At 38.4% G+C, this 26,107-nt stretch overlaps 1 protein-coding gene across 4 annotated transcripts in view; it reads left to right on the forward strand.

Moving 5' to 3' along the window:
- The first annotated feature begins 10,890 nt into the window (after positions 1-10,890).
- PAPOLA (poly(A) polymerase alpha) overlaps positions 10,891-26,107 on the forward strand; it is a 78,827-nt gene continuing 63,610 nt past the window's right edge. For all 4 annotated transcript variants that reach the window (XM_044664584.1, XM_044664586.1, XM_044664585.1 and 1 more), the window contains exon 1: positions 10,891-10,962. In XM_044664584.1, the coding sequence (XP_044520519.1) occupies positions 10,955-10,962 (8 nt within the window). In that variant the 5' untranslated portion in view covers positions 10,891-10,954. The remainder of the gene's footprint in view (positions 10,963-26,107) is intronic.

The following is a 26,107-nucleotide window of genomic DNA, read 5'->3' on the forward strand; positions in this document are numbered from 1 at the left end:
TTGGGGTCTCCAGATTTCAAGTTGACAATATATTCACAGGTACAATATCTGGGGTCTGTTTTCCTCAGGTTGGTGGATTTGTAAGGATTTGTAGGTCCTTTGTATAAAACAAGATGAGCGTGACATTTTTTGGCCTCTGAGATGGAATTTGCTCTCTTTTGTTTCTTGGGAGTAGAACTAAGCTGAAACCTAGTGTGATATTAAAACAATTAGCATATATTTCCCTATATCATCTCTATGTGTGTATGTGTAACCTTAGTGTTTAGATACTATCGATAAACTGCAGTAGGGGCAGCTGGGTAGCTCAGTGGATTGAGAGCCAGGCCTAGAGACAGGAGGTCCTAGGTTCAAATCTGGCCTTAGACACTTCCTAGCTGTGTGACCCTGGGCAAGTCACTTGACCCCCATTGCCCACCCTTACCACTCTTCCACCTAGGAGCCAATACACAGAAGTTAAGGGTTTAAAAAAAATTAAAAAAAAAATAAACTGCAGTAGATATATTTGTCAACCTGAAAAAAACACAGAACCACCAAAGCAATTACAAAAAAGTACATCTTTTTTTTTTTTTTTTTTTTTTTTTTTTTTTTTTTTTTTAAACCCTTAACTTCTGTGTATTGACTTATAGGTGGAAGAGTGGTAAGGGTAGGCAATGGGGGTCAAGTGACTTGCCCAGGGTCACACAGCTGGGAAGTGTCTGAGGACAGATTTGAACCTAGGACCTCCTGTCTCTAGGCCTGGCTCTCAATCCACTGAGCTACCAGCTGCCCCAAAAAGTACATCTTTAATCAAGACAAGGGAGGCAATGATTTTATGGCCACCACACAGTCATTCATACACAATACCACATAAAGCTACCCAGCTCTGAGACTCTGGAAACAATGTCTGGAAAATATCCCAAGAATGAGAACTGCCATTGAACTAAACAACTTGGGGTTCTGTTTATGTGCTATATATATATATATATATAGTTATAGTTATAGTTATAGTTATATATAACCAAAGAGAACAACTGACTGGTTACAGAAGGGCTTAGCCTAGGTTGTAGCCCAAGGCTAGGATACCTAGGAGTGGCCTAAATACATTGGAGAAACTTAAAAGACAAAAAGGTACCATTCCTATCCTGGGGACTCAATGGGTTTTAGATGACCTATTGCACAGTTTGAGACTAGGGTCAGTCTGAGAGTTTCTCGAAGGCAAGTTCCCATGGAACAAAAGTAAATTTGGGATTTCATAAATAAGGTTGTCATATTAAACAAATGGGGATTGCGTTTCTATTACTTGAAATCCTGTATTGGACAGTTGGATCTGGCATTATTGCTGTGGGGTGTAATGGTGAACCCCTGGGTTCGGGAAGGATACTTTTGCAAGAATGCAAGACTGAAACTTAGCTTAAAAGTAAAAAGAGAGATTTATTAGTAGTGTTGAATTTTGGCCAGCAAGACAGCATGAGTGGAACAACTCTGGGGGTTTGCTCCCAGAATGCCTCACTTCTGAGGGTTTTGTATTCTTTACAACTGTGAGGACTGGACTCTGGAGCCGGGGGTTTGTGGGGAAGGGGGAAGGTTTGCAAAGTGTTGGGGATGGTTTGCCCAAGGGCTTGAGGTGGCTCTTGTGATTTGGAGGGTGTGTCTCTTTATCCATCTCAATTCCTTGGGGCAGTCAAAGGAGGATAATCTTCGAGGTCTGATGTTTTGGGTTGGGAGTCATGAGGGTGTAAGCTAGCAAAGGAATTTCTCTGCTTATAGTTTGCCTGAGTTTTGGGGGTTCGATGCCCATGCCATTATGAATAGAATTGAGGAAAACTGACTCAACAGCCTTAGCATTTGGACTCTCCAGATTGAGGAATGTATGTATTGTCAACAATCCAAATTTCAGGTAGGAAGAGCTCCAAACCTTTGTTTCCTGTGTAATCATAGCTCACACTTGCCTTATGGGATTGTAGTTTTTTCTAGCCTGCTAAGGTTGTGCCTGATCCTGAGCTAACTCTTCTATTTTGTTTCTTTCCTAAGTATAGATGACTGACCAGCAATTCTGAGATTAATATTTCAGACTTGGAGGCCACCTTGTGAGAATAAAGAGTCTGAGATCCAAGAAGAGTGTTCCAAAGTTCCAGTGCTTCTAGCACAATATGAATTTGTATGGCCATTATGGTTCCTGGAGTTCTAGAAGGGGTTATTATCCTGTAATAACTTAATAATTATTGATATATGATATATTTAATATATAACATAATGAACATATATAAATATTATAAATAATGAATGCAAATATATAAAATAAGTATAAATAAGTATAAGTTGATACCAAGGGTGACAGTGAAACAATTTTAACATGTTTCCTGGTTGGTTCTTTTGTTGGGGTTTGTGTATATCATTGGTGGTTTGTATACAGCAGTGATTCCCAAGTGGGCACTACTGCCCCCTGGTGGGAGCCGCAGCGATCCAGGGAGGTGGTGATGGCCACAGGTGCATTTATCTTTCCTATTAATTGCTATTAAAATTTAAAAAACATTAATTTCCAGGGGGCTAAGTAATATTTTTTCTGGAAAGGGGGCAGTAGGCCAAAAAAGTTTGGGAACTACTGGTGTACAGGGAATAAGCCACAGCATTTATTTATTTGTTTGTTTGTTTGTTTGTTTGTTTGTTTAGTTGTTGTTGTTTAAACCCTTACCTTCAGTCTTTCTGTGTATTTACAGAAGAGTGGTAAGGTCTATAAGCCACAGTGTTTAAATCAGTAGAGTGCAAGATTGTTTCTTTTCTTCAAAAATCTAAAATTGTACTAGTATACTATACACCAAGCAATTCAATGAACTAAGACTGTTTAGCCTGGAATAGAAAACTCCTAAATTTTCTCCAAAGACTGAGAAGGGGAACACAATAGCTAACTAGGTATTTGAGGAATGTAAAAGAGTTAAATTCCTTTTGGCTGGCTCCTGAGGGCAGAAGAACAAAGAATAGAAGTTGCAAAAAAAAAAAAAAAAAAAAAGTAAATTTTGGCTAAGTTTTAGGAGAGAAGTAATTTTGTTGGAGCTGAAAGAATACAGTACAAAGGTTGCTGTCTTTACCGAACCTTCTCCAGTCTTAACTAAATAAAGCTCCAGGATAATCTGTAAGACCCTGTGTCAGAAAATGAACTGTCTTGAACATGTATGTTCTGGGTGTATATTTGAATGCTGGATGCATTTGAGAGAGGGATATGGATGTGTTGTTATTCCAACAACAGGTTGTCAGGAGAAAAAGTGATGGGGGACATGTTTCCTCAGGCCCCAGAAAATTTAATCCTTGCCCCTACCAAATTTTTCTGGGTGTTTTCTACCTAGACTCACAGGAGTTCTATACACCTGTGACAGAACTGAAAATGTATTGCATTCTACATTAGAGGATCCTAAGGGACAATTGTATTCTAATCATTTTATGAAAAACACTAGCAAGATAATCTTTTTTTTTTTTAAACCCTTAACTTCTGTGTATTGGCTCATAGGTGGAAGAGTGGTAAGGGTGGGCAATGGGGGTCAAGTGACTTGCCCAGGGTCACACAGCTGGGAAGTGTCTGAGGCCAGATTTAAATTCAGGACCTCCCATCTCTAGGCCTGACTCTCAATCCACTGAGCTACCCAGGTGTGCCAACATATTCTTTAACAGCCTATATGTGGAGAGTCTGGAGATTGAGGAGGGCTACTCTTGTTTGGGTTATGGTTGTTTGTCCTTTGTTTTGAAGAGGAACAATGATGTCATTGGGTGATATTTTGATTTGCATGTGAATTGGATTTAAATGAGCCAGAGTTATACAAAGTCAGCAGCCTCACTCACTCTTCCAAAGTCATAGAAATCCAAGGGCAAGACAGAAGTCAGAATGGCTAGCAATGACTTGGAATGCAGAGGATGGGCCTTGCCATCTTCAATGTCTGACCAAGATCTAAACACTCCAGAATGCCTACTTAAGACTCCTTCACGGCTGTTGGAACAAATTATTGTTATCTACCCATTCTGCTAGGGGAAGTCTTCACATGCTTGAGGTAGATAATCCCCCTAATTCACTGACAGGTTTGCGGCCCATCTGTTAGCCTTGTTTAGTCCATCTGCCAAGATGATTTTACCAAGGTGTGATTGTTGGACATGCTATAGCTTCTTGTAGTCACAGGTGAGAATCGGGTGGCAGCTGGACACCAAAGATAGAAAGCAGACCTGAAAAGGGGTTGGCAAGCCCTCAGAGTAGGAGTACTAGTCCTTCCTGAATATCCCATAGAGTGAAGTTAGAATTCCCCAGGGAAGTTGCTATATCCAGATCCAGCAAAGACGTTTGGAGAGTCAGAATTGATTTGGGCCAATTCTACCCTAGTTAAAGCAGCAGAGCACTGAGGAGTAGATGGGAAGCAGCATACTCCATGCAAATTGATCTATTACTACTGGCTTAACCACCATCTTCTAGATTCCAGTGGAAACCGTCTAGGACCCTGAACCCAATGGACTTAGCAATAGCAGGGTCCCCTAAAACACCAGACCTGCTTTTAGCCCAGTTCCAACAGCCATTACAGAGGAAAAGAAAAATTGTAGAAGAGAAACATAACCTTTTTGTCATCAACAATGTCAACATGGAATCTAGAAACCCCAAACTTGTAGCTTTGTAAGATCTGATGAACCTCAAGTTTTAGGACTAACTTGTAAGTTGGAGACCCCAAAACTTGTACTTGTTCCCTGTTCCCATGAGAATCCACCCTGAAGGGAATCTCAGGCTAGCAGTTTCAGACTGAATAAAGAACCCTAAAGTAAAGACAATCCCTGTCAGGTGGGGCCAAGCCCAAGCCAAGTGACTCTTTAGTGCACTCTGATGGAGAAATAAAGGTATTATGCACCAGGCAGCCCACTTTGACCACCATCTTTCCCTCAGATCTGATAGAGACAGCCCAGGATTCTGACATCATTCTTTCAAGTCCAGTATCACATGCTTCAACATCATAAATGATTTTATCAGTGAAAATGGAGCTAAAGAGGAAGTATTACTGTGTGCTTTGCACCTGAATATTAAGAACTTTGAGAACTTTCCACCTGACTTGCAATTCAAGCCTTCTATAATGTGTTGTCTCTCCCATTGTTAGAATGTGAGCTCTTAGAGAACAGAGCCTGTCTAATTTTTCTCTTTTGCATCCCCTTTTCACACAGTAATGGTTTAACAAATGTTTTATTCATTCAACCTGGAAAATATATTGGCAAATGGCGATCTGGAACTCAATACCCAGACATTCTGATGCTCTCTACCATTGTGTTAAGATTGACAAGAAGATTGAGAGTATTGGTGGTACAGAGCTTCAAAGAAACCTCTGAACCTTCCAATTTAAGGATAGATTCAGATAAGTTCAATAATGATGACTCTTTGTTCTTTAGGAATTGAAAGATTGTCCCAGGAAAAACTCAACATAAGAGCTAGCATGCTCTCACTAACTGAGTAGGATATGAGATGTATTTTTCGAGCAATGTACACCATTTGATCATGACTCCTTCCTTCATAATCTCAGAAAATTGCTTTCTTATAGAGGACCTTAGGAATCACTTGGAAAAAAATGCTAATTATTTTTGATGTCTCAACAAGGATGTAGCCCACAGAGCATCAGTTATTCAGGAAGTCTTATACTAGAGGGGAAGGGGATAATGCCATCTGAGTGATATGAAATGAGGAGACGGGGAGAAGGGAGAACTTTCAATGAATGGCCTGAGTTTTTGCCGTGAAAGGGTCTTGCCTCAAAAGAGTGAGTCAGGGTAGGTGACATGGAAGATTTGAAGTGAGATGAAAAGATTTTAAAAAGCTGCTGTATTGAGTGGGATAATTAATCTATTAGTAAGATGTAAAAAGATTGTTTTGCTGAAGTGAAGGCCCAGTTGAGATTATGTAACAAATTTGTAGACCTAGGCAGCACATTTTCATGATTTTTCTCTAGTTTTATTAAGCAGCATGTGAATAGGATGGCAGTTGTAGGTAGCAGATGTTAGGAACTTCACAGGGCAAGACTGGCAATAGTATAAGAGGAGCAAGAAATCTGAGAAAAGAGGATAGTATAGAATTGAACTGGCTCATCACCAAGGGATCAAAATCTGGAATATGGCTTCAGAAAGTGAGATGGATTAGAGGTCACAGTGGACATGAGACATAAAGTTAGGGATTATAAAGTATAGGGAAGGAAATAATGGCAATAAAGTCAGATAAAAGAATTTCAGAATTCACAAACATGGAAGTTGGAACTGTTGTGGGTGATGGCAAGATCCAGAATATGATCTTTATTGTTCATAACTGAGGTGGAATGGAGGATTAGGCCATGGAAAATGAGAAAGTGGGACAATTGTAAAGTAAGGGTGTTTGAGTGAATATCTATTATTATTGTTAAAGTTAAAACTATAAGGGAGAGATTGAGGAGGAAAGAAAGACTTTGAACCAGGGACTGAACTAAATGAGGAAGGAAAGAAATTATTTGGGAAGTTTATAGAAACAGTTACCTGAATGTTGATTGGGTAATAAATATGAATTGAGTGAATCTCAAAGGAGGAGAGGCTATTAAGTAATAGTGATTAGGGAGAATTTAGAAGTTAGTATGGAAAGAAAGAAATATTCCAAGCCTCATCACTGGGGAGACATCAGTGAAAATATAACCAGTGTTGGAAAGGGTGGCCAAGATAGTTGTGTCATTAGAAGAGGGTCATTTCTCAGTGAGTGCAAAAAGATGGAGAAATGGGAAAGGAAAGAGTTTAAGCTAAAAATCCAGTTTATTACCTGTAAAATAGGCATTCCCGAGAGCATAGTGGAAAGGGTGTGTAGATCTTGAGTGGGATATTGGTAGGATTGTGTTGAAGGAGATGGCAATAAAGGAGAAGTCACAGGGCTTGTCAACTTTGTTTATGGAATCCCCAAGTTTGCCTCTATCCCTTAGGATCTTGCCTTAAGGAAAGTCCCAGACTGATGTTGTCTTAGTCTGAACAATAAACCTTAAACTTTAAGGCTTAAATTACCAAATGATTTCAGTGTAGATAGAATTAGTAGATATAATAAAATCTTAAGTAACTTTTTGTCTTAGAAGTTTCTCCCATTGTATCAGAGACCTCTCTCAGGTAGTCCAGCCCTTGGCTAAATTCCTCTTTCCCTTGTGTCCATTGTAAAGCCTACCAATTGAATCTTCTTGTCCTTTATTCTCCCAAAGTGTATATAAGACCCCAAGTTCTTCAGCTTATTGGAAAATCTCCTTTCCAGGTGCTTTTCCCCCTCTGGTGACAGTGTTCCCAGAGAATAGAGCTTGTCTCTTTGTAGTTTCTTGCACTTGACACTGTGTAGAGGCCACATTGTCTTCCTTGTCCGGATTAAAGACTTGTTCTTTTTAACTATCTTAATGGTTCTTTGTTTTTCAAGGTTGACAGGAGATGAGGAATAGTTTATTCAGTGATATCCAAGGGCTGATTCTGAATCTGATGGGTACGATTTGGTGTTTTTATGGTGGCCATTAAGGAATGAGTTCAGAAAGGTTATTACTGTCTTTAGAACCTGAGGCCACCAGTGTGGACTTGTAGGAATACAGGGTCAATACATACACATGTGTGTATGTATAAATATATACAATAAAGATGTATGCTTGAATATGTATGGTAAAGTCTGTGTATAGCTATAGCTATATATTCCCATTCTTCACAAAACTACCAAAATAATCTCCCTAAGGCAATTGCTATTGTAGCCCCAAATTGCCTTGATGGTGGGTGTGAAATAAACATTCTTTTCTAGCATTTAAAACCTTATCCAATCTGGCTGCAGCATACCTTTCTAAATTTGCCTTATTTCACATTATTCCCTTTTGCCCAATATACATTCCAACCATATTAGCTTCTCAGCTGTTCTTCAGATTTATTGTGCTATTTCCCATCTGCAGGAGTTTGTGTAGTGCATTTGACCTGTACCTGAAATGCATTCCAATCTCACTCCAAACTCTCAGAATCCTCACCTTCCTTCAAGGCTCACCTCAGATATTAAATGCCTGCAATGTGTTGCATACGTCTTCTGCTTAGCATTCCTTGACTCTTCTTTCCCTTACCCCTGTTGACTTAGAAAAAACACAGAGCTATTAAATAGTCATAAAAGCCACTCTTTAATTAAGGAAAAGGGGGACAGGGCTGAGTAGACCTCTACTGAGTTGTGTGCTCTTATGCATCGAATTTAGGATAGAATTCAGCTTTGCTCTGCTCCCTGACCCCCTGGGAGTGACACGGTGCTAGATGAGGACTTCTAGGAACAAAAGAAATTGGGGGAACCTATATACCATTTGGGAAGATCCAGGAACTGGGAAATATGATTAGCATTATCATACCCAGGGGGATACAATCAATCTTGGGAAAGGAATCATTGCCAGAGGCAAAGTGTAAGGGAAAGGGCTACTTACAAGGGATACTAAAGGATGGTCCCTGCCCTGGTGTATCTTCCTGGGAAAGGAAGGGTCTCTGATATAATGGGCAAGATTACCCAAGACAAAAGGATTTTAGCAATTACCCTAGGGTCCATTATTCAGTCTGCAGCTGCTGGATTCTCTGGGGAACAGGGAACAGATACAAGCTTTGGGTGGTCTCCAACTCACAAGCCAAATCTAAAATTTGGGGTTCAACAGATCCCACCAGGCCACAAGTTTGGGGTCTCTAGATTCCACGTATGTGGACACCCCTAACTCTATCTGAATCTTTCTTTTGCTTCTATTGCTCTCCATTCCCCAGTACCTGTAGAACATAAACTCACCGAAAGAACTTATCTTTTTATATCCAGGGTCTAGCTTAATATTTTTGATGCACTAGCTTAATAAATACTTGTTAAAATTGAATTGCCACATGGAAAATGTATTACATTTGTTATCTTTTTTCCAGAAGACAGAACTAGTAGCCATGAATGCCATTTGTGGAGAGACAGATTTTGAATGCCTGTAAGGGAAAATTTCCTAACAGAATTGTCCAAAAGGGGAATGCTAGTGCATTCAGTGCATTCAGGAACTTAGATTTTGTAATATGAAGCCTTCTAGCAGGTGGCTGTATAACCACTTAATCAGGAAATGTATAAGGGATGACTTCTATGGTCCCTTTCAATATTGAGATTCTATGACTCCTTATCTTTATAGGATTAGACTTTTAGAGTTCAATGTCAGGTTAGAGTTCATTTAGTTCAATAACCTATTTCATAGATGAGGAAACTGAGGCCTTTTGAGGTTAAATGAGTCCAAGGTCACAAAGATATTAAGTGGAATAGTTTCTCACTTAGATCATATGACTCTAAATACAATATTCTATTATTTAGTCACAGCAGTGACTATGAATAAGCATAAAATTTACTGATGGTGGGACAGTTTACTGGGGCACATTTATTTATTTTGATTTTACAATTTGAGGTACAATGTGTAATATCAGACTGAGGTCTTAAAACAACTTTCTGGGACCACACAACAGCTGTCTTCTGGAATTTGATGAATTGTTATGTGAAAGAGAGATCAGATTTGTTCTGCTTGATACCAGAAAGCAGAAGGAAAATAAGAATTTATGTGAAGGCAGATTTCAGTGTAATAACATTTTTCTTGTGACTAGAAGAGAACTGGCCAGTCAGGAAATAGGTTCTAGTCTCACTTTGGTTACTAACTTGTTTATCACACCTAATTTCCTTTATTAGTCAAGTAAGAGTTGTGTTAAGTGTTAAGTACTATTCAACCCTAATAATCTCTGAGCCTCAGAAGTGGAATGGGTTGCCTTGAGGTTATTGAATTTCCCCTTACTGGAGTTGGGGAGGAAGGGTCAAGCCCTAGGAAGTTGAAAGGTCACGGTGGGAATTATTGTAGTTATTAATTTAACTTGAATTAAATTTAGCTGGGGGAAGAGGAGTGAAGGACATTCCAGGAAGGCCATCAACAAGTAGGAAAGTGTTCAAATGAGGGTAACCAGAATGGTGAATGAAAGGCCTTAAAGGAAGTTGGACTATAGGATTTAACTTAGGGAAGATTTTTTTTTTTTTTTGGGTGGGGAGTAGGGATAAGATGGATGCTTTTAAGTATCTGAAGGGCTACAAAGAAAACTTGGGGTTATGTTGGTTCTGCTGCCCCACCCCTTCCTCTACAGCTTAACTTGGAGCAGTGGCAATTAGTTGCAGAGACAAATTTAGGGTTCCTAAAAGGAAAAACTTGATTAAAAATTACAGTGGTCCAAAAGTGTGGAGAGCTTCCCCTTCAACAGGTAGACGTAGGAGTGGGTCTTTTGAGCACGTATGTATAAAATGAACTCCGTGGTCTTTTCCCACTATTGAAATTCCACGAAAACATTTAATAAAGACACAACCGGCAAAAGACGGAGGCGACCAGGCCTCCCAGCGACCCAGGTCAACACAGCCCTCAAGATTGGGCCCCAACCAAGCCCACTACAGTCTCTCCGGGTGGGGGTTGGAAGCGTCTCTCTCCGTCTCGGACACTTCCTATGGCGTCTCCTCGACTTGCTTCGCGCCTTTTCGTAAGCCAACCATCTAAAAGTCTGCTTCCTGCCTAGTGAGGTGTCGCGAGTCCGCGAATCACGGCTCCTTCTATCCCTGCGTAGAAAAACAGAACCGGAAGTAGGCCCGGCGAAACGATTGGGGCGGGGCAGAAAGAGAGGTAGAGCCCTCGTTTTACTGAGGTGGAGGAAAACTACTATTCCCGTGAGCCAGCGCGGCACCAAGGGGTAGCTGGTACGCAGGCGCCCGCAAGGCGTACGTGGGGGCGTGAGTGGTTCTAGAACGTTGCTGTGGTAGCGCTCGGGCGCCATGTTAGGACGAAGGGGAAGAAGGAGAAGCGCTTAAAGCGGCGGGCGCGGGCGCGGGAGTGGGGTTGGAGCCAGGGCTGAGGCGACCCCCCTCAGCAGATCATGCCCAGGGTGCCTGTGGCGGCGGCTGCGGGGGGGAAGTGACTGGGCGGTGCCGGCGCGAGGGACGATGCCGTTGTAAGTCATTTCGGTTCTGTTTTTCAACCTCCCCTCTACAGACCCCTTCTCACACACACACTCATACACGCACACGCACACACGCTACAGGCCCTAAGGGGCCTAAGTGGAGGAATGGGTAGGTGAGACCGGCTTTAGGGAGGGAGACTTGCAAAGAGCTAAGCCCCCCATCTTAATCCCTTCCCCTTCCTAACACCCCGCCTCCCCCAAACTCCTTCCTGGCTGGGTCAGGGGAGCAATTGGGCCGGGGGCCTTCCCCTTCCGGGAGGAGAGGGAGGAACCTGTTTCCCCACTTCCCCTTTGTCCTCCCCCCAACCCCCCAACTCCTCGAATTTTGGGCCTGGAAGGAAATTGTCCATTAAGTTAAGCGCTCTTTATTGTACCCCCTTGGAGCCCTGGGCTCCGACTTCTCCTTAACCTTATTTTTATATCGCGTGACTAGAAATAGCACCCCTAGCCCCTTTTATTGAGCAATGACCAGCACTCTTTGATAGCCGCGGTTCCTCCCTTTTTCATTCCACCTACTCTTGAGCAAGAGTCATTGGTATCTCTGCTTAAATGTTTTATATCCCTTCCCCCTCTACCAGTATATATTTTTTTTATCCTGGAGTTTCCTTTTTGATTCTTACAGTACTATTCATCTGCCGTGGAAGGGGCCAGCTCTTCAAAAGAGAAGGCACAAAACTTATTTGAAGCCTGTTATTCACACGTGAATGGGGAAATTGGGATAACTTAGGTGTAGACCATGCAGCTCTTATTCCTTCACTTGCTTGAGTACTTCTTTTGGGGGGAGAGGGGCTTCCCCACACCTTTCTATCCACAGCCTGAATTTTAAGATCAATCCGTATTAGTCTGTTTTTTCTACTTGCATTTGTTCGAAGAATGTTTGGTTTTTTATTTTCCTTTTGAAGAATAAAATGTAAAAGAACAGTTGTATTATCCTCTCCATTTAAACGTGATTGAAACTTTAATAGTGAAATTATATTTCTCAACATTTTGAAGATTGATGTTTAAAAGGATCATTTTAATTTAAAACCAAATAATTTCAAGACTCCACAGCATGAAATATTATATACACATTTTAAAATAAGAAAATATGAATTCTTTGTTGCTAGTGCACCTAGTGGTTCTATACTGCATTTTTATTATGCTGTGTTCATCATCAGTTTTGAGGCCATGAATTTGCCAGATTTTAAAATAATAGCAGCAATACCTTGTCTAACACTTTGCAGTCTAGATAGCAGCTTATTTAAAAAAAAAGTAAATGGTTGTGTTAAATCTGAGGAAATGTGTTTTTAATTTCATCAATGTTATAATTGAAAAGATATTTATATACTAGAGAGAATTCTTTATAAACGTTTGTTATAGATGTTCTATGATGAGTATTAATTTTTTGATAATAATATGAAGCAACTTTACATAGGATTTTAATTTTTATTAATGGTTAAAAGGAACTCTAAATGTTTTGAAATGGCTTCCCATGCCTTAATGTCCCTCTGGTTTCATTAGATTAGTTGTGTTAGAGAATTGGTGTACCTCATTATAAAGGATAGGAAATACATCCATTGAAGGGTGATAGACTTAAGAAGTAGTTATGGTAATAATTTGCTTCGTGCCTTTTTTAGAAACTAAAAATAAACATTTGTAGCATGGTATAGTGAAAGGAACAATTGGACTGACAGGAGACTTAGATTCTCTAGTCCAGGCTCTGCCACCATTATTATCATTATTATTATAATAATAATGATAATCTGCTCATCCACTTTCTTCCTCTGTAAAATAAGATGTTCTGTCTACATAGGGACCAAGATCCCTTCTAGTTCTCTTGACTCTAGTTGTATCATATTTTACATTCTTTGGTTAGGGAGCTCTACTTTTCCATCATAGAATCTTGAGTTGGCAGAGATTTATCTTTAGAGGCAAAAACAATGTAATCCTTTTTCCATATGATACCCCTTCAAATATATGAATACCACTATCATGCCCTTCTCTAGGTGAAATAAATATCCTCATTTCATTCATCCAATCCTTTGGAATGATTTCTAGGTTCTTTTACCATGCTCTCTGGACAGTAGCTTAGCAAAGACTCTTGAAATGGGACACCTAGAAGTGAACACAGTTCTCCAGATGTGGTCCGAATACATAATTTAGAATTTTTATTTACAGACTGTCAAAATCTATCAATCTAAAGGTTAAAGCATCCTTGAGGAGCAAACACAATTTCATATCTCCTGTCCATTTCATTTTGAAGTGCTTTTATGTGAATAATATAAATCATGGGAATCAGATTGATGAGTTCACATCCTGACTTTTGCACTTTATAGCTCTTTGACTATGATTAAAGAAGTATTTTAATACAAATCATGACCTAACTATAGATAGAACTGTTATACATTTATTAAGTACCTACTATGTGTCAGGCATTGAGGATCTCTAGACATAAGGATATAATTCTTATCATTCACATTGTTAAAGTTGCTTATATGGGAAAAATTCTAGAACTGGGGCCTGGCCTTCCTGATTAATTGAGCATTTTGAACTTTGGGGGTCAGATCATTATTAACTTTTGTAGTCTTTTACTTTGATACACTGTTCCAGTTTGAGTGGCCTAAAATGCTTAACATTCCATTTGAATTTTTTGTATGCTTTTCCCACTTTCAGTTAAGATTAAGACTGGGAGGGGGCAACTAGATGGCTCAGTGGCTTAGAGCCAGGCCTAGAGATGGTAGAACTTGGGTTCAAATGAGGTCTCAGGTATTCCTAGCTGTGTGACCCTGAACAAGTCACTTAACTCCCATTGCCTAGATTGTACTGCTCTTCTGCCTTGGAACCAAAACAGTATTGATTGTAAGAGTTTTTAAAAAAAGGTTGACAGAGTATTTTCCTTTTTGGGGGTGGAGAGTGTCATTCCAGAATTAACTGAAGTTCTAAATTAGCTACTGCAATGTGAGTTTATCATTGTTGAATATTGTGAATTTATAACATGAATTTTTCAAGACTTTAGTGGTACAATTTTTATGGATTTTCAGGGGGATGAGAAGATAAAGTTTAAACCAAGAAAAGTGCACTATTTTCATATTAAATTTTTTTCATTCTTTTTTGGTTGGTCTCAATGGAAAAGCTTTCCAGTCAAATTTCTAGAAATGTAATTTTCTTATTAAATTTGGAATATCTAAAAACAGCATTCTGTTCTTCATATATGGTATACTTTATTTAAAAAAAAAAACCTTTAGTTTCCATTTTGGAATCAATATTAAATATTGGTTCCAAGGTAGAAGAATGGTAAGGGCTAGGCAGTTGGGGTTAAGTGACTTGTTCAGGGTCACACAGCTAGGAAGTGTCTGAGGCCACATTTGAGTCCAGGATTTCCCCTCTCTAAACCTGACTCAATCCATTGAGCCACTTAGCTGCCCCTGAAATGGTCTTCTTAATGAATTGGTTACAACATTTTTTTTTAACAGTGATCTCACCTTTATATACTGCTTTAAAATTTACCAAGCCTTTGTCTTAGAACAACCCTGTGAGGTTTGTAGAACAAGTATTATCTTCATTTTATGGATGAGGAATCTAAGGTTATAACATTGTCAGTGACTTTCCCACGATAATGAAGGGGAAAACATGGGTAAATATTTTGATGGGGAGCAACTTGTTTCTTTGACTCTGAGTCTAGTATTATCTAATGTTCCATATTCAGTTAAAATTTGCTTCAATTATTTTAAAGCAGTTTTTTAAATAAATACCTTTTACAAAACTAGGTAAATTGAATTTTCAGTTTCTCATGTTTTCTAATTGGTTTCTTCAGTACTTCAAAGATAGGTGATTTCTTGGTTGTGGATTTTCCTTCCATTACTGTAAGTTGCAGCCCCTTAGTGACTTAGAATCCAGAACTATAGGCCATCTGAATCATTGATTATTTCCTCTGAATAATGTACTCTGTGTTTTATGTGGATTTCTATGATATTTTGCATTATTAGACTAGAGGTAACTAAGTGGCAAAGTGTGATAGGGTTCTGTGTGCTAGCTCTGTGATCTTGGGCAAGTTAAATTAACTTCTCTTTACCCCAGTTTCCTTAAATGTAAAATGGGGATAATAAGCCCCTACCTCAGTGTTTTGAGATTCAAATGAGGTAATATTTGTAAATCTCTTAGCACAGTGTATATAGCACATATAAATGCTATATACTACTACTGCTACTATTATTTCTTCTTGAGTACATTTTGTAGTAGTTTTTTTACTAAGTAAAATGTGACCAGAGATGAGGTTATCTATTTGAATAAGATGAAAGAACCAATAATTGATATAACGTACTCTGAAAAAATTTGAGATTCCGTAGATTTCCCAAGATGCACAGGTACAAGTGTATTCAGCTGAATTATTATTTTTCTTCCAGCCCTAGAAGTGTCTGCTTTCCTTTCATGTTTGGTTAAATGGTTAAATTCTGTGAAACTGAATAGCATTCATAGGACTTTAAAGATTATATTGTGGTTCCTAGAAATTTATTTCATGTCTCCTTTTCTGCTTTGAAAATGGTTTAAGTAATAAAAAAAATGCAGATGCTTTTTTTGTTGGGTTTCTTTTGCCTTCTATATTGTAATACCTCCAAACATTTACTTTTTAACATGGACTAAGTAAGCTCCTACATGCAATGACAATAGTTGTAATGGTATTTTAAATTTTTACTAAAAAAATTTTTTTTTAAACCTTTATCTTCTGTCTTAGAATCAATACTAAGTTTTGGTTCCAGGGCAGAAGAGTTGTAAGAGCTAGTCAGTGGGGGTTAAGTGAGTTGGTGAGGGTCACACAGCTAGGAAGTTGCTTTTTTTTATTTTTTAAAGGAAGTTTTTTTTTTTTAAACCCTTACCTTCCGTCTTGGAATCAATACTGTGTATTGGGTCCAAGTCAGAAGAGTGGTAAGGGTAGGCAGTGGGGGTCAGGTGACTTGCCCAGGGTCACACAGCTGGGAAGTGTCTGAGGACAGATTTGAACCTAGGACCTCCCATCTCTGGGCCTGGTTCTCAATCCACTGAGCTGCCCAGTGTTTTTTTTAAGACCAGATTTGAACCTAGGACTTTCTGTACTCACGTCTGGCTTTCTATCCACTGAGCCACCTAGTTGCCCCTGTAATACTATTTAAAAAAAATTTTTTTTTTTAAGTTTTGAACCCTTTATTGTCATTATAATTATGAAGACTTTCATAGCTGAAAAAGTTCCTAGTTTACAAAATTCATTGCTCAGCATTGAAATGATGAAATTTAGCTTGACTTGGAGTTTCTAGGATGGATTTTTTCTCTGGCAACAATCTTCAGAATCATGGTGTACTTAAGTGGCTCAGTGAAAAGAGAACTGATGTGGTCTCATCCACTAATTTTAACACTCATATCTTAATCCCATCTGTCTGTTTCCTTGACAACAAAATGAAAATAATAGTACCTACCCCCCCAGGGTTGTTGTGAGAACCAAATGAAGCAATTGTAAATCATTTTTAATAAATAATACAAATGATTTCAGGTTATTTAAGTGCATTTTTGTGCCCATGACATGTGGTTGACATCATTAGCAAATTTCTATGTATTTTTTAGATTGCTGTTCTTTATGTGTGAGCTCTGTTGGTTTGCTCTTGGTTACAGGATCTAAAATGTTCCTTTTATTCTTGTAGATTCTTTGCTTCTTTTATGTTTTGGTTCTTCTTGAAAGTTTTACCTTTCTTCACTTGGAGCAGTTGGACATCTAGGGTGGTCAAATGCAAAGAATTTGGCAATACATCAGCTGCCTGCCTCTAGTTTGAGATGGCAGTGGCTTCTCAATTCTGGTAGTCTCAACATACTCCTAACAGCTTTAGTGCTTTATCTTTGCTTTTTGGGTTTAGAGAAGCATAGGAGCAGATATAGAAGGAAACATAGGGAGAAAGATAATTCTACTTTTTGTATGCATAGAAGTCTTAAGAATAACAAATATTTTCATTTTCTACATCAGAATTACAAAGGCTATCACAATGCTTTTTCTTTCCATACATGACCAAAGCTGTTTATTTTTGGGTCTGTCTTTCCTTCTGTTGCCTATTTGAACCACTGTCTTAGTAATACAGGTCTAAATATTTTAATACTTTGAAGGATGTGGTATCAGGGTGTGTTATGCCTCCAATGATGGAACCCATGAGGAAATTGACCCTAAAATTCTTTACTTGATGTTCAGTGTTCTGGTGATAAATCTATTTAGTCCTAGCTAGTACTATTTAGATTCAAAGAATTCAGGCTATTGCCAACCCTGTACTTGAGGCATTTCTAATTCACTAAGACCCATAGGAACTGGTTCTTTGCTAAGAAATCCGTATTAGTCTTCATATTACAGATACTAGTATTGTCTCATTCCCCTAAATGACTTATATCTATTTTGTATATAACTATACATGCATGTCTTCTTTGGCTAAATTGAAAAGGAGGCAGACAGGAACTTCTACTTTGTATTTCTAGCACCAGTACCTGGCACTTAGTAGGGGCTTAATAAGTATTGATTGACACTTAGTAGGGGTTTAATAAGTATTGATTGATTGATCAATTGAATGAAGTATTGAATAAAGATAGAGCAGAGTAGGCCTGAATATCCCACTGAACAGTTTTAATGGCATAATTGAGATTGGAGATTTGTGCAGAACATACAATTAGAGCATCTTTTTAAAAATTAAAAAAAATTTTTTTTAAACCCTTAACTTCTGTGTATTGGCTTCTAGGTGGAAGAGTGGTAAGGGTGGGCAATGGGGGTCAAGTGACTTGCCCAGGGTCACACAGCTGGGAAGTGTCTGAGGCTGCATTTGAACCTAGAACCTCCCGTCTCTAGGCCTGGCTCTCAATCCACTGAGCTACCCAGCTGCCCCATAAAACATCTTTTGAATATTTTTCTAGTACACAGAGACTCACAAAACTTAGGATCACATTGTTGGTTGACTATAAACTGTTTGTAAAACTCAAATGATAATATTAGGTAAGATTTGCATGAGAGAGGTTTGCAACATTTTTGGTAGTTTAGTGTTTCCTTTTAGACTGCTTCTCTGCTGTGGTCTCTTGTTGGATCTTCATCTAGGTCATACTACATAACCTTGGGAGTTTCCTAAGGGTCTCTCCTGAGCCCTCTTCTCCCTGGGTGATCTCATCAGCCTTTATGGTTTCAATTTTCATTATGCAGATGATTGACAGAGCCCAGACCTCTTACCTTAGCCCGCCAGCTACCTTTTGGAGATCTTGAACTGGATGTCTTGTTTTACTGGAAATTCAGTATGTTCAAAAACAATATTGTGAGAGAATATTCCCTCCTCCAAACACATCCCCCTCTTGCCTTAACTGTTGAGGCACCACTGTTCTCCTACTCACTTAGACTTGGAACCTTTGTAACATCATTAGCTCCTCTCTTTACTTATTCTACATATCCATTCTGCTTGCAAGTCTTGCCTTTCTCTTATGTGTTTCCTCTCCACTTACATGCTTGTAGTTTGGTTAAAGCTCTAATCACTCCATGCTTAGATAACTCCAATAACCTTCTGCCTTCTCCTTACATTAAATCTTCACTCAGTTGCTTGCAAAATTATTTTTTTAAAGGAAAAGTTTGAACATGCCTATCTTTCCTCCCATCAAATTCTCATTCACTAAACCCCAGTGGCTCCCTCTTACCTCAAGGTTATCTTGTTTTTAAAGCCCTTCACTTTTTGACCTTTTGCTGTCTCTTAAAGTTTTCTGCATTTCTTTATGTACTCTAAAATGCAGTGACATTGATCTGGTTTATTTCTGTTCTTTATTCAGGACATTCCATCTCCTGAATCAGTGCTTTTTCTCTTATTGTTCCTCCATGGCCAGGATGTTCTTTCTTTTTCAACTGGTTTTCTTAAAGTCTTAGTTCAGATTCCACCTTTCTAAATCTTGGAAATAGTTTTTGCACATTGTCTCCATCATTAGAATGTAAATTCCTTAGTGCCTCGACTTGCCTTTCTTTGTATCACCAGTGCTTAGCACTCTGCCTGATACATAGTAAGCCCTTGTGGGTTTCTCTTTTGTTTTGGAAAAGGACCTATGACATCATAGATGATGTCTTGACTTGCACATGAATTTGGATTTGAGTGAGGCAGTTTCATAGAATCTTTGAAGACCAGTGGCAAGACAAAAAGCCCAACTACTAGTAGTGGCGTAGGATGCCGAAGATAACCTAGGAATCTTCCATTTCTTACCAAGCTCTAAGCATTTCATAGCACCTGCTGCTTTCATGGCTTTTGGAACAAATTGTTCTCATCTACCCATTCTGCTGGAGGAAGTCTTTAAAAAAATAACCAAAAAAAAAAAAAAGCCCTTTTACCTTCTATCTTAGAATAGATGCTAGCCAATTAGGGTCAAGTCACTTGCACAGAGCAAAATCACAGAGCTAGGAAATGATTGAGGTCATAGTTGAACTTGGTCCTCCCAAACCTCTAGACCTGGCATTCTATCCTGTGCTACCTAGCTGCCTCTTGGAGGAAGTCTTTGCTTGGGATAGAGGCCTCCTAATTCATTAACAGTTTGTAGGACTGTCAGTTATACTCTCAACCTGGGTTAGCCCATGTGCTGAGATGATTTTACCAAGGTGTGGCATACTTACTGGAAGAGTATGCAATAGCTTCTTGGAACCACAGTTGAGAGAGTTGGGTGGCAAGTGGACACCAAAGGTGGAAAAGTAGCTTTGAAAAGGGCTGGCATGCCTTCACACCAGAGGTGCTAGTCCTCCCTGAATATCCATTTACTCTTCTTAATAAGTACTTCTTGTCTGACTATAGTCATAGATTCTAGAGATATAAGTGATAATCAGAGTTCTGTAATTCTGTGATATGGCAAATATTGAATATCCCTGATACTTTTGTAGTTTATAGAAGTAATTACATGTTAATTCTTTCTGAGCATAAGATATAGTACTAATGGTGAAAATTGCAAAAATCTATTTGCTTTTTCTCCCTCTTTTATTAAATTGTACATTTACAAGTGTGGACTGAATAGTAGATATTTTTAGAAAAGCTTGAAGAAAGAAAGGAAAGAAAAAACTAATGAGTCTTAATGTCTTATTTTTTTTCTATTACTAGTGCCCAACAGGAGTAATTTATTAGGATTGAATACTCCTCTTAAAGTGTTCTTTGGTTTTCTTGATAGTGATATATTTCGATTGTGAATAGTATTGTATTTCCTTTAACAGTTAAATATTGTCAAGAAAAATTATTTCAATTACTATTCATATTGCTTACTCTAACGAGCATATTAATTTAAGGCCCCTCGATGGGCAAACTATTCCCTGTGGGCCAGATCCAGGCCATAGTTTGCCCATCACTGCCTTAAGCAGTATGATTGGGGAATTGCTTAAGGCAGTGATGGGCAAACTATGGCCTGGATCTGGCCCACAGGGAATAGTTTGCCCATCGCTGATTTAAGGTATGGCTACTGAACTATAGTTAATATGGTAATTGACATAGCTATTATCAAGAATTGCTCCTGTAATTAGCAATACTTATTTTATTTTAATTTGCACTTTTTTTAGTAGGTCTGGGTCATGCCTTAATTAAGTCAGGTGCATATGCAGGATAAGTTAGATGTTTAGAATTTTGAAACTTTACAAGTCAGTTTAAGCTAATCATTATCATCCTTCTCTTCTCCTCTTCCTCCTCCTCCTCCTTCTCCTCCTCCTCCTCCTCATCGAGATCATTATCATTGAGTGTTTGGAATACTCTTATCAGAGAACTAATCTTAGAAATGTGATTTCTTGTTTACAGAGAGATTAGCTTTATTATTAAAGTATAAAAGAATACTAATGGGTTGGAGTAACAAGTTACTAGGAATTTTTATGAACTACCTTTTTATTCAATCTTTAAAATTTCCAATTTTCCAATCTTTCATCTTGTATGACTACCCTACCTCCATCCCTTCAAAATTTACATCGAAACAAAATAGTCAAATCATGTGATGAAACCTGTAATGACCGTGTTTTGTTCAAGTTATTATAAATTGCATTTCTAAGCTGAAAGCTGGAAATGAAAGTATTTTAAAGCAGGGTTCCACATAATGGAATATTTATATCACTGAAAGGCAATTCATTGGGTTATGGGAAAAAAATATTAGAGCTATTATTTCATTTGAAAAAAGGAATTAAAGTTTTACTAATCACTTGGTCTATATATATCAGAATGGGTCATGTAAATTTTGTGAAGTAATCTGAAGTAAAGTGGGTGCCCTTACTCATTAAAAGACTTCATTGAAAGCTCATATCGAAGTTAATATTACTAATGGAGAACAAGGAAACAATAACAAAGTGGCAGAGTTTATACTTCTGGCATTGAACTAGTAAGCCATATTATAGAATATAAAAAATGTAATAATCTTTAAATCTGGCAGGAAACTGGATAGAAAAATTTGAAAGTATAACTTATTTGAACTCTAGATTTACAATCACTCTTATTTATTTATTAAAAAAAATTTTTAAGCCCTTGCCAATATTTTGTATTGATTCCAAGGCAGAAGAGTGGTAAGGGCTAGGCAATGGGGGTCAAGTGACTTGCCAAGAGTCACACCAGCTTGGAAGTGGCTGAGGCCAGATTTGAACCCAGGACCTCCCATCTCTGGGTCTACCTCTCAATCCACTGAGTCACCTAGCTGCCCCCCATTCACTCTTGTTATTTTGAGGGGGGTTATTTTAAAAAAATTTTTTTTAGAAATATTTTCCATGGTTACATGATTCTTGTTTTTACTTTCCCCTTCACCCCACCTTAAGTGTCCCCCCTCCATATCCAAAGTGCATTTCCACTGGTTTTAACATGTGTGATCAATCAAGTCTTATTTACATATTATTGATAGTTACATTGGTTTGGTCCTTTAGTGTCTACATCCCCAACCATGCCCGCATCAACCCATGTTTTCAAGCGGTTGTTTTTCTTCTGTGTTTCCACCCATTCACTCTTATTAATGATGGACTTCACTTGTGTAAAGGTTAAAATTAATGGTTAGACGATGATGATTATATGAAATTATGTGGTTGCCAATATTTACTATATCTTGAGTCAGAAATTTATTTCCAAATATTTCCAAATGGAAAGGAAACAATAAAGAAGAGAAATGTGATGGGGAGAGAGAAGTTATCTATCCTATCAACCTAAATGTTTTGCTCTGGGTCTGCTTAATCCAGGCAGAGATTAATTAGCTCTCAACCAGGAAGGCTGGTAGTGAGTGACCACGTGGCCTCCTCCAAGATGGAAGCTAGTCTCTCCAGAAGCTAGGGGTCAGCCTTTTACTCACCCAACAAAGTAATCCAAGAGTCAGAGTCCAAGTAGAAGCAGAGTTTCACCAAGCCCTATACTCCAGACCTCTTAGATAGGAGATTATCTAAGACTATACAATCTTCCGTGAAGGATGTTGGGGCTTGCTTTTATGGTGACTTTCTTGTCCCTTTCCCTCTTCACAGGGGCCAATTACAGTTTCCAAATTGTCTAGCACCTCCCAGGGGGGCAGTGTCTGTAGGATGACTTCTTACCTTCTGAAGGATAAGTTCTCATCAAAAAGATTCAGATTCCTAATTTGCTTGAATTTCTAAGGGTGTGAATTCTCTAAGTACCTCGCTAGCTTCTCACCTGTACTAAGTAGGGTGTTTAATCTTTTGTTGATTCAATTTAAAAGTAGACAAGGGGGAGTTAATCCCATCTTCAGTCTAGTGCAGGTACTTAAGTTAGTGTTAACAGGATAGATAGTAAGAATTCTTTTTCACACTTGTGTTATTGTTCCTTTAGGTGTGAACTAGTGCTAGTATGAAGCTGTCATGATTAGAAAGGCATTTAAAATAAAAAGAATTTTGTCATTAAAATTCATTATCTGCACAATTAAACTTGGAAACTATTTTCAAACCAGTTAAAATTTTTTTCCTAATCAAGAATTTTATTCTATTTTGAATCCTTTTATTAACAATATGAACATGGAAATGTTAGTTTTGAGAGAATAATTAATGGACACCAAAGAAGATAGAAATTTACTACCTGAATTTTGACAAAAACCTAATTGATAGATGGTTTTAAGAAGTGAGTAATATGTACTTTGAGATGGATTTATGTATCTTTGGGAGATATCTTTCTGGTTTTTTTTTTTCAAGACCAAGTATAAAAATAAACTATATACTTAGAACCAGACCTTCAACTTCCTATCAAAATTTATTAATCAAGATTTTAATAACTAATGAAATATATTTAATCGCATCACTCTTAATTATATTAATATTTTTGGTAAAAGCAAAATATTCTTAATACCATTAGTAAGTAAAATATTATATTAAAATAGGTTTTAAGAACTTTTTCAAATCTTAATTTTTTTGGAATGTTTTATAATGAACATCATATAATAATAGCACTTATAAATCACTTTAAAGTTTGTGAAATGCTTTACATATGTATTTCATCTTAACACAACCCTGTGAGGTAGGTGCTATTAGCTTCATTTTACATATGAGGAAACTAAGGTTGAAAGGATTAAGTAACTTGCTTAGGGTCACATAGATAGGAAATTACTGAATTTGAACTACGATCTCCCCAGGCCAGTACTCTATCCAAGTTACCTCTATTACATATTATTAGAGTAGTATATATGTGTAATACACAGAGAATTCATACTCAGTTCTTTTTTTTTTTTAATATTTATTAATATTCGTTTTTAACATGGTTACATGGTTCATGCTCCTACTTTCCCCTTCACCCCCCCCCCCCCACCCATGGCCGATGCACATTTCCACTGGTTTTATCATGTGTCATTGACCAAAACCTATTTCCAAATTGTTGATAGTTGCATTGGTGTGGTAGTTTCAAGTCTACATCCCCAATCATGTCCACCCCAACCCATGCGTTCAAGCAGTTGTTTTTCTTATATGTTTCCTCTCCTGCAGTCCTTCCTCTGAATGTGGGTAGCATTCCTTTCCATAAATCCCTCAGAGCTGTCCTGTATCATTGCATTGCTGCTGGTACAGAAGTCCATTACTCAGTTATTTCTTGTTGATAGGAATGTTTAGTCAAAGTTTGGAGATCGCTGTTGTAGAAGAAGGGTGCCATCTGTGATTCTAGATGAATGCTTTTTGGGTGATGTGGGAGTTAAAGAATAGTGAGCTTTATTAATGAATTGCGAATATTTCAAGCATTACATTAGGGTAATTCTATGGCCCATATGTAGGGACTACAAAACCTACTTGCTCTTTGTAGCCATATCAATAAAGCTTTTACTATGGGTCAGTGATGGCCAACCTTTTAGAGACACCTCCACCCCACCCCTAGCCCAAGTGCCATGCCCTCCCCACCACCACATGTCCCGTTCTCCCCCCCCCCCTTTAATCCCACACAGGGGAAGGAGGAAGCTTTCTCATTGGGCTGCTGGGCAGAAGGGGGTGTATGAAAAAATGTTGCTAGGCATGGTGGAAAGGGGGAGGGGAGCAGTATGCCTGAGTCCCTCTGCCTTTCTAGTAACAAACTGCAGGGGGGAGGGGGAGAGGGAAGGGTGACTGAGTGCTCACAGAGAGAGCTCTTGTCATCGTTGGCACCTGTGCCATAGGTTTGCCATCACTGCTATCTGTTATCCATTTAATTCAACCAGTGTTTATTAAGACCTACCACATACAAGGCCCTATGCTAGAAGTTATAAAGTAATTTCAAGAAGGAGGGAATGTTGGTGGTGGGGGAATCAGGAAAGATTTCATATGAAGGTTTGCAAAGGCATGAAGATCAAAGGTGGTATACCATATCTAAGAAACCAGCTATCAGGTCATCGTGACAAGCAGAGAGAGGGTAAAAGAATAATGAAACAACCAGAGACTAGATGACCACTTGTAAGAAAAAATTTTTTAGAGAGTATAATTGTTTAGTCATAGGTTGGATTTGCTAGTTTCTGAGGAGTCTTCCCAACACTGAGAAACTGTTAATTTGATAAAGACTAGGGAGGTAAATTGGTACTAGATTATGGAGGGCTTTAACTGAGGAATTTTATCTTAGAGGTAAAAAGCAAGTTGTGGAAGATTTTTTTTAGTAGAGAAGTAATTAAATAAGTACTTACTATTGTGCCAGGCACTATATTAAATACTTTGCATTTATTTCCATTTTAATCCTCACAGTGGCTCTGGGAGAGGTAGGTGTTATTGTATTTACTATGCAGTCGAGAAAACTGAGATAAACAGAAGGATCACACATCTGATAAGTATCTGAGCACAGATTTGAACTTGGGTCTTCTTGGACTTAAGGTCCAATGCTCCAACCATTGTACTATCTAGATGTCTTTGAGTGGAACATGGTTGAATCTCTTTTAACTATTAGTAGCTTTGTGGTGCCAGGATTGGAGGAAATACTAGTCCTTAAGGAGGCCAATTAGGAATCTCTTGTGATACTTGTAATGAGATCTAATGAAGACTTGAACCAAATGTAAAGACCAAGATATGGTAAAAGGGGACTGATGCAAGAGATAGTTAGCATTGAAAAAGCTTTGTGACTGAGTTGATTAGATTCCTTATAGAATTCATTTATTATAATAATTAGATTTTATCTAATGGTGAATGAGGTGAGGAAAGGGAAAATAGGCTATATTGTTGTATTTCCTGCTGTCATTTTTCTTCATTTTCTTCATTTTTCTTCAGGACCTCTGTAAATTGTTCTTTCTTTTCATATGTATCATAGGATGAAGGCAGAATGACTACATTGCTCTCACATTCTCCAGTTCTGTTGGTACAATTCAGTTATCCAATTACAAGAAAACCATACTATATTGATCTTTACTACTTGTTGCTCCTTACATGCAGATGGTCCTGTAGATCAGTGATGGTGAACTCATGGCATAGGCAACAAAGATAGCATGCAGAGTGCTTTCTGTGGGTACTTGTGTGTTGCGCCCCCCCCCCCCATTTTTACTAGGAAGGCAGAGGGACTTAGGCAGAGCTACTCCTCTCCCCCTCCCTCTCTACCAACCCTGATGACATCTTTTCACTTCACTCCCACCCCTCTACCCAATAGCCAGATGGGAGCATTTCCTCCCTCCCCTGTGTGGGGTAAGGGGCAGAGGGTGGCAGCTCTGCACTCCATCTCTAAAAGGTTTGCCATTACTGCTACAGACATTCTTTGCTCTATTCAACTTCATCTAT

This window comes from Gracilinanus agilis, chromosome 2 (assembly GCF_016433145.1).
Source record: "Gracilinanus agilis isolate LMUSP501 chromosome 2, AgileGrace, whole genome shotgun sequence".
Taxonomy (NCBI): domain Eukaryota; kingdom Metazoa; phylum Chordata; class Mammalia; order Didelphimorphia; family Didelphidae; genus Gracilinanus; species Gracilinanus agilis.